The sequence below is a fragment of the Coregonus lavaretus genome (genome assembly GCF_964263955.1).
Source record: "Coregonus lavaretus genome assembly, chromosome: 28".
Lineage (NCBI taxonomy): Eukaryota > Metazoa > Chordata > Actinopteri > Salmoniformes > Salmonidae > Coregonus > Coregonus lavaretus.
In genome coordinates, this window is record NC_140015.1 from 9,100,687 (window position 1) to 9,110,730 (window position 10,044).

Here is a 10,044-nt window from a genome sequence, read left to right on the forward strand (position 1 = left end):
ATAATTCATTGACTCGGGTAAGCCAACCGCACAGCAATGCACTTGCGTGGAAGTGGCGTCCCCGTTTCCGCTATACTCACAATGTCCACACGACGAGAGGCTCCCGTCCAAATTTGTTTTATTGCAGCCTCTGTGTGTCTCTCCCCTCTCTTTTTTTTCTCCGCTATAGGGCTTGTTTTTAAAAGGACAGTTGAATTTCACGTCAGACACAGGGAGACCATGTCTGCGATATTCCTGACGAATACATATCTATTCTGCAACATCTGCATTAATTATTTAATGAATCACGTGACCAGGAGGGGGATGGGGTACCTCTCCTTGCACGCTCGCGGGACCACTCTGACCCAACACTCCAGAGCCCACGTTCTAACTTAAATATTTTACAGAATATACAATAAAGACTAGCCTATAGGCCTACATCGTTTACTATAAAGCTCTTTGTGAAAGGGAGAAATACGTCTTAGGCGATGTGTGTGCTATGTAGGCTACTGAAAGAAGTTATGGTAAGTGGCTTTTTGAGAGAGATGACATGATACAAATAGAGGAGGATAGTGAAACACTTGGGTGCTTTCGTTTTGTCTTTATTCCTTACCATCCCGCTCTGTTTATGTATTTCGAGATAAGGGTGTTTTCTTTCGCTTGAAAACAAGCAATCCTTATTTAGATATAGATTTATGCACAGAAGGCGTACACTAAAAGCTAATTTTGTAACAGCTAAACTGGTTTGCTTGGTCTATTGTTGAGATTATTTCTGTCCTATTATTCGTTGAAGTCCTTGTTGGTTTGCACAAATGTTTTGTTTACACAATAATTAAATACATTTTTGGCCATTCTGGAAGAAATGAAAACGATGCATAGACTGTTTCACCCACAGTCAATGTCATAATAACACTATCATTACTGATGGTGATTCAATATGACACAATTGCTAAAAGATCAATGAAAACAACTACCTTTTGTGGTATCCTGATTTTCGAATTACTTCGATAGGAGTTGTGAAGTGATGGCACACATAGCTGCGCCGACGAGATCTCTAAATAGCAGGCATCTAATTATTAACAAGTTTGGTGGAAGCCCGTGGCACGAGGGTGATTCATTTGTACAGGGACCATTATGAAGCGAATAAAAGACAGGTAGCACGCGGCAGAAAGGAGAGAGTTGTATGGGGAGAGACCCTGCCGCAAGCACTTAGCAACAATGGTACCAATCCTTTGGTGTGCTCTGCCATTGCACTCTCTCAGAACAATAGACCTGGGGCTGTGTCCAACCAACAGCTATGTCTAAAGGAGAATCCTGAAGGTCAAACAATAGTAAGACTTGGTGCTGTGCCTACGAGTAGCAGAGAACAACACAACACTGAAGCTGCTTGCCTTTTCCCCAGGAAAAGAAAATTACACCAAAAATTAAACAGCTCGAAGGGAAAAAGCACAAAAGGGTTTGATATCAAATGTAATTACCCCGAACTATTTGGGAAAGAAATCAACGCTGTGTAGATAAGATATTTTGCAGCTATGACTTTTCCCAGCAGGTTCTTTGGAAGTATTTGCGGTCGGGGGAAAATGTGAACAATGAACGCAAGATGCCAGAGTGGAACCATAAAATTGTGGATATCAGATAAAATTGTTATTGTAGCTTTACTCTCTTCGATAAAAGATTAGGGGAGACACAAAGGGACGACTGGGAAACATAGAAATCCAGAACTAATAACACATTTCAAGGAGTTGTAAAAGATTTCACACATAATTTAAATCAAATATTTGCAGGGGTGATAGCACTATTAATGATAGCTATACATTACACTAATCACAGTAGGCCCATATAATTGCAACAAAGATTACTAAAATAAGAACCACAAACGAATACGACTAACAAAAGAATGACACCATATTGTGTAGTCTTATTATAATAATCATATTAATATCAACAACAACACCACACCAATAGCTTAATGAGAATAATAGTGATGATTATACAGGCCTAATAATAGCCTTTTTTAAAATGTGGACGAAATACATTGCAAGAAAAGGTCTAAGACAAATCCATGATCGATGGGAACACCCAAAAGCCTTATCCTTGTAAATGATTAACCTAATCACTGGAATGGAATAAAACTGCACTTAAAAACTGAAGTGTCCATAAAAAAAGCAATTGAAATACTGTAAATAAAGAATAGCCTATCTGTGGGTTACTTTTGCTTACAGAATAAATCATAATCATAATCATAATCATAATAATAATAATAATCATCATCATCATCATAATAATCATAATCCTCATAATAATAAATAGTCAATAACAATAAATACTCATACAAAAACTATCAAACAGCAGTCAATGAAAATCAAAGCTGAAGTTTGGCTATGTAAACACAACGTTTTGCTAAAGGCTAGGTTTATATAGGGTAGCAGAGATTGATTTGCGAAGCCCAACATCCCGGCCTTTATTGGGGATCGTAAATCTGTCAGAGCCGGCAGGACACACACAACCTTTTTTTAAATATATATTCTGCGAGAGACATGGACTCCATAGGACAGCATCCAGCCATACTTGCCAGCATGTAACCTAACCAAAAATTATGCTATAGTTATTTTAGGTATGTTTCAATCAATACTGCAAGCATCTGAACAAAATTCAAAATCTATGGAAGCCAGTCTGAAATATGATAAAACATGTAGGTAGGCCTACATGATGAACGGTATCAAGCTATTGGCGTTGCGATCATAATTATAAAGATGAATTATGGATGCTGTTAGCGTATGTACTGTAGCCTTTGTATTGTATTTATGTACTATTTAGCCTTTGTATGTATGTATGCATGATGCATGTATGTATATATGTATGTATGTATTTATGTCTGTATGTCTGTCTGTCTGTCTGTCTGTATGTATGTATGTATGTATGTATGTATGTAGGTATGTATGTATGTATGTTGGCCTATCATTATTAGTGCTATTATCATTAGTAGTATCATTAAAGTAGTAGTAGTAGTAGTAGTAGTAGTAGTAGTAGTAGTAGTAGTAGTAGTAGTAGTAGTAGTAGCTAGTAGTAGTAGTAGTAGTAGTAGTAGTAGTAGTAGTAGTAGTAGTAGTAGTAGTAGGCTAAGTAATAAAGAGTAGTAAAGAGGCTATCTAGAAGTTCGCTATAGATAGGAGCAGTGATATAATTAATTGCATTACTATCCTTGAAACCAAACGAAAAGGACTTAAGTTATTCGCTAAAATAGTAACATGGAACTTTACTTTTATTTTCACATTCCGCATTTGGTGATTATATGATGATCTGCTGGCAGCAGTAACACTGGTGCTTTGCTTTACTTAATGTCTCCTTTTATTTTTTTTAAACAGCTTTCAGCTTTTGCACACGAAGTGCGCGTGCGTTAGCTATATATCTCTGTGACTACATGGCGCTGACCTCCGCTCCGCGGCTTTCCACAATAATAATTCAGCAATGCGCGGGGGCTATTTGTTTCGCAATTAGCGGGGTGATCTAAAACAGGCACCGCACCACCGCAGCTCTCCAGGCCAAGCGGCAGAGGCTTCCAACAAATCTTGGACGGGTTTTAGGGCCAAGGAGGGAGGGAATGGGGCTGGAGAGGGACCGAGGGAGCATGATACAACGCAAGGCGTTGGAATACCATATAGTAGTCATATCTGGGGGGGGGGGGGGGGGGGGGGCATGACTTCCTGTGTAAAGCTGAAGCTGCTGAAATGTACAGTCTTACTCATAGCGAGGCCTATCAACGAAATATGGGACACAACCCAAACGTCTCCTATAGCAACCAGGGGCTTAGCCTGTATATTTGTGAATCTGAGGGGAATGAGAGAGAAAAAAATGAATCCATGCAGCTAGATAGCTCTGGAGAAGGGCACGGCTGTCTGTTTTCTTAAGCCCTGTTTGGTTTACGTGGGTGTCTGAGACGAGACAGCACCGTGCCCCGAGGTTACAGTGACCTGGCCGCGGTGTTATGACTAACTCGCCCGGGGTCTTCGTTGGAAATGTAACACGGAGCGGTGTCCAGTCTGCGAGGGGTCAAGGGGTGCCAAGGGTCAGTCTGTGACTTCGCAACGGACCTAATCGGTCAGAAAACGTGTCCCCTGGTTGAACTCGCGCACCGCCAGGCCATTCTGTTGTCCGTTCCACCCATCGATTTTTTTTTCTCTCTCTGCCTCTACCTTCGATGCCAGTCCTTATATTTTTACCATTTGTTTCTGTTACTTTAACACGCATCATGCCACACAGGTGCGCAGAGGGAGCAGAAGCCATGGCGCAGAACCTCTGGCCTTTTTTAAATACCCGCAGAGATTGATTTGGAGGGGTCAAGCAGCAGTGAATGCACTTCTTAGGCATTCGTGCTCATCTAAGCAAACTACTAAATGCAATTGCGTTGCAGTGATGTGCTGCAAGTCGTTTATTTCGAGGTAAATTATTTTTTTGCGCTCGGTAGCCCCCCCATTAATCGTTCTTTTAATTTTGGTTTGACCAATTGAGCATCGAATTACTCATAGCCAAGCCTCTGTTGCATTTACGCACCTGTATAAAAACGATAGGACTTGGCCTTCATATTCAAATTCAAATCTAACTACCAGTAATACTAAAAAAGTATATTTAATGAGAAAAATATAAATAGGCCAATTATAGGACAGTATTCTAAGAATGTAAACATCCTAACCCTGGAAGAATGCAGTGCATTGTCAAGCTTTGAAGACAATGATGCTGTCCACTCCAAAAGGCAACATTACGCATGGGTGTGTAGGCCTATTACATAGCCTATACACCATATCCATATATACAATGTACTAAAAACATAGGCCTATTGAAATAATCAACAAATAGAGAGAGCGAGAGAGGGAGAGGGTGAGCGAGAGAGACATCTGACATGTTAATACCATTTCAGAGGTGACGCTTGGAGACCAAGAGAAGTAAACAGTTGCACAAATTCTCAGGAAAACGCAACTTAATTTCTATCCTCCACACGGATCATGGATACACAACAGCAGGGCTCCAAAAGTCCCCACACTATATCAAAGCGACCATAAAACCTAGCTAGCCTTCCTCGACCTCAACAAATGTGCGCCTGCTGCCCGGCTGTGAAAGCAAGGGCTATAAAGCAATAAAACTCCAACCAAAGCAAACCAACGAAACGAAAGTCATTACCTTCGTCGCTGCCATCCTCGGTAATGCGAAGATTCTCAATGCCGTTGGAATTCTATGGGGATTTTCTTCAAGAAAAAAAAAAGTTTTCTTGTGGCAAGACTTGGTCAAAAAGAAGGTGGTGGGTTGAGAAGGGGGGGGGGGGGGGGGGGTGGTATCTTCAAGTGTCTTCCAAGACTCCTCTCCCCTCCTAGCAGAAGGTCCGTGCAGTTGTGCTGCTGAATGACAATAGAGGAGAAGAAGTGTTTAAAGAGAAGAAGTGATTAATGATTTTTCTGTATAATTCTCACATTTTTCTTGGCTCTGTCCGCAAATAATGGAGGTGAACTTTTGGGGCCCCTTAGAAATCTGTTCGCTCCTATTCACCCTCCGAAAGCAGAAGGCTTCTTTTTTATATATATATATAAAGGATAAGAATAGAATTCCAAGGTGCATATTGTATGTGATGTCACACGCAAATTCATTTATTTTACTATGCAAGTGCTTGGGGGCTTTTTTTGTGAAGACACATATGCGTGGGGACCAATGTATCTATTCAAATAAACGACGTTTGAACTGTTGTGAATATCACAACATTTGGATATCAAATCACTTGAAATCTGAGAAGTATAGAGACACTGCCTAAGGGCTCACATGAAAATAAATGGTGTGCATCTATGTGTGCGCTATAGGGTCTATCATCGGTTTCAAGCGAAAACACCTATAGAATGTAAAAAAGAGCACATTCAAGAATACTGTGAACGAATTCGATGGTAGGCCTATCACATTGTATGTATTTCAATGGTACCATGTGCGTGTCTTTGACTGGACTTGCTTCAATGTCTTGCGGCATAGCATAGGCCTGTAGGACGCTGGTGGTTTTTAAAAGACATTTAATAAATATATGGTGAGAAAAAAACATATACATGGATGGGAGGAGGCTATATGACACAAGGGCTTACATCAACCAACAAGTAATAGAAAATCTTCTCTGTTCCACGGAATGCTAGCAGACCAATTTGTGGCCACACTTTTGTTTAAAGTTCAACACTCAAACAGAATGTTATTTTCTCCTGCTCTATATTTTCGATACCTGCTCTAAGAGAAGAAAATGAAAATTAATACAAGAGCCGCGCCTTACAAAAGAAGCCATTTGTCTTCTTGATTATCTATTTGGTTGTCAGGGTATGAGCTATGGCGCCGGCCCGCTCCTTTGTAAAATACAAAAATACACAGCGAGCCAGCAAACACCGAGAAACTGTTGTGCAAAAATTACACTCATTAAAGCATTAAAAGCCCACGAGCCGAGAAGCTATTTAACATTTTTTTCAAAACGAGGATCCATATTTTCAGGTTGTTCTCAGCACAAGCGAGCAGCGGGTGTGTGAGCACCGTTAAATTAACGAGAGAAGAGAGTGAAACGAAGGGGTTTGTGATTTAAAACGAGATTACAAGGCATAATGTACCAGGATCACTCATGACCATAAGATATAAATCACCACGGAGACATTCAGTGATTTTTTAAAAGACAGGCTGCATAGAAAGGCAAACGAAAACCCACCATGGGAGGGCGAAATTAAATTGAATCATTTTGTTGTTTTTTTACACCTCCCTTGCTGTTAAAGGAGCTGGTCTGAAGAGAGCGACATATCTCAGTATCTTTGGGACCCATAGCATTGGGGAAACAGCGGCAGGGGGAAAGGAGGACACACAGAGGATAGATGGATGCTTTTTCAGCCATTTATTACATTTCTATAGCTATTTACAAATAATAGGTAGACACTGAGAAGAATAAGCAGAAAAAGAGCAACATTCAAATATGGAGGAAGAAAAAAATACATTTTCGACATTATCAGCGCCAGGACTGATCTTTGGAATGTAAATAAAAGGAACACATACAATTAAAATACCCAAAATGGCACATGGTGAGAAGAAAGCGTGAGAGAGAGAGAGAGAGAGAGAGAGAGAGAGAGGGATATAACATGTGTGTGTGTGGGGGGGGGGGGGGGGCGAAAGAAAAGAGGGAGGGAGTGTGTGCGCATGTTTATGTGCCAAGAAAGAATACCAGATAGAGAAAGATAAAATATAAAATAAATGTGTATTCAGTCATGCAATATACGCACCTTTTTTCTCTTTACAATCCTGGCCAACAAAATTGCTTAAATTACATTTCACTTACAAGAAATGAATACCTTTGTATTGCAGATACTTGCCACAAAATTCAAATGAGCTTAACCTGTCACTTCATAACACAAGGCAAGAAAATAATGAACATAAGTACAACTGAGGTAATTATAATAGCTAGGTAGTACATTGTAGTGCTGTGTTTATAATGCTTAGGTAGGTTTGTACCAGATTTTGGTTCATATATGTTTCTATAAGTCCAGCTTTATCATTCCACTGCGACGACTATCCTTTGTGAATACCGTGATTTACCAGCTTGTGTTCAAATGCACCCTGTCTCCGCTAGAAACAAAGAAGGAAAAACGAGTCCCTCTAAAAATGAACTAGTAACGGACCTCACAATCGTTGTCAGTCTTAATATAATTGCATTTCATAAACATAGAATATAACTGAGAATCAGCTATATTTTCTCTTACAAAAAACTTCATGTTCGGAGAACATATTCGGTGTATTTTTTAGTATTGAGGAGAGAAAAAGGAGTAAGAAAACGTCTCTTGACGAAACAAGGGGGCTCATTTATTAAACACAACGTTGGACGTCGAGGTAATGGGAAGGCCCACGGTTCATCCTTTGTACTGCAGAGTAAACATGACAAATGGGGCCGAGTTTGGCATGATTAAAGATGAAACACGGATCCATCTTCACCAAATCTGAAAAGTATCTGCCGCCTTCTGTTCTAATGGAGGGGGAGAGAGAAAGAGAGAGAGAGAGAGAGAGAGAGAGGGAGAGAGAAAGAGAGGGGCACGGGATAAAAAAAGGGAACTGGATCAGGTTGTGAACACATCATTTGAAGTGTTTGTGTTTGAGTCTTCTCCCCTTTTTAAATTTTTTGAGATAGACATTTTCTCTTCTTCGTTTTTTACTCCCCCTTCCCCCCCACATGTTATATCCCTGTAATTTAATTGAAGAGGGGAGGTAAAAACATGGTGGAATCCATGTATCCCACTCCAGAAACTGAGGTTTCAAAGTGCATGGTGGGTGGGTGGTGGATGGGTAGGGGAGGATGGAGGCTATAGGCTCGGTGGAGGCCCGCTGGTTCGGTTCTGAGAGCTCCCCAGCGCGAGCCCGCTGCTTTGCGAGTTTGTGTTGTTGGAGTTACTGTTGGAGCGGATCTTGGTGTTGGGCAGCTTGTGGTCCTTCTTCCATTTCATCCGCCGGTTCTGGAACCAGATTTTGATCTGACGCTCAGACAGAACCAGGGTGTGGGCGATCTCCACTCTGCGTCTCCGGGTCAGATAGCGGTTGTAATGGAACTCCTTCTCCAGCTCCAGGACTTGCTGTCGCGTGTAGGCTGTCCGCGAGCGCTTAGGCTCACCCACCCCTGTGTAATTTGGATTCACTGTGGGACACAGAGCAATATATTACAGGCAATCCCCAAAACACACATGTATTGATTGCATTTGTAGGACTAAACATACATTATTAATGCACAGTTCAAAACATTTGAATATTATATTAAATCGGCCTCAGAACGTGTCACAAGGTAGGCCTATGTAGACATAACCTTGTTGGATTATGGTATGCAAAGTTCTACAAGTAAGCCTAGGTCCATGGATGCTCATTGTATTTTGTATACGTTCACTGTGAATGAGGGGCGCATGAGGGTGTTTTTAGAGCCTGAATGGGTGCTGGATAATGATTCAACTAATTCAAAACTAGACAAAACACAGTGGATAGTACCCACAAACAGCCTAATAAAATACAAACCTAATAACCTATCTAAAAGTAAGGCACTAACTCCTTCATTTTGAATTTCTGGCGAATGGCACTTGCATTATGCACAGGGCAACGTCTTTAAACCGTGACTTTGCAATAGTCGCATTTGTAGTTGTCTGAATGCATGCACTAGTTCTCAAAGTCCATATTAGAGTTCAACTATTTGCCTTACCATTAGTGTTTTAATGTAGTCTCCATAAATATGAATATTTTAGCTTCCATAAAACTTTTCCATTAACAATAGAGAGGTGACAGAGGAAAGTACACGTTTATACATCCAACCACTTAAAATCAAATTACCAAAGCATAAAACTTAACTTATGGGATAGTCGAGTCGTCATAAAACCAATCTTAGGAAGAAATTAGAAGGGCTAGGTTGCATAGACTTCAAAGGTGCCTGACGAAGAAGTGCAATAAAAATTTATGGAGGATGTAATTATATTGCCCTGCAAACAGCCGATCGTAAATCTAGACCAAGGGCTACTTCGCGAGGGGAGATAGATTTAGCACCGAACACTCAGCTTCCCACCTTAGGTAAACTGATTCACGCTCACAAAGACGCAGAGTAGGGAGAAGTTAGCAGCACTTACCGATGTTTACATGGACTTTTTTCATCCAGGGGTAAACCACGGGATCCTTGCGAGAGCTGGCCGTGGAAGGGCTTTGGTTGAGGGGATTCTGGCCACAGGCGGGTGGAGGGCTTGGAGTTACGGAGTCGCAATGGTGGCTAGGCTCCGGGAGAGGGGTTGAGAGTCCGGCTGGGGGGAGGACGTGACCCCGTGGAGACATCACCACCGCGGGCTGCCCCGGACCCTGGCACGTCGTGTAAGGCGGGTCGGCGCAGCCCGACCGCTTGTGGTAGATCGACTCATTCTGAAACGCAGACTCTCGCCTTTGGGCGCTGTAGTAGTCCGGAGAGTGACTGGGTAGGTAGTCATTCTGTGAATATTCCTCGCAGGGTGGAAATTTGGGGTCCACATAGTTGGAGTTGATCAAATAGGAACTCATGGCCAT

At 41.5% G+C, this 10,044-nt stretch overlaps 1 protein-coding gene across 1 annotated transcript; it reads right to left on the minus strand.

The window, feature by feature from the left end:
* Nucleotides 1-8,298: 8,298 nt before the first annotated feature.
* On the minus strand, nucleotides 8,299-10,044 carry LOC311104485 (homeobox protein Hox-B4a-like; the record flags this gene model as incomplete). Its single annotated transcript, XM_084146336.1, has 2 exons — nucleotides 8,299-8,653; nucleotides 9,621-10,044. The coding sequence occupies 2 exons, from the start codon at nucleotides 10,042-10,044 to the stop codon at nucleotides 8,325-8,327; spliced, it is 753 nt and encodes a 250-aa protein (XP_084002462.1). The 3' UTR covers nucleotides 8,299-8,324.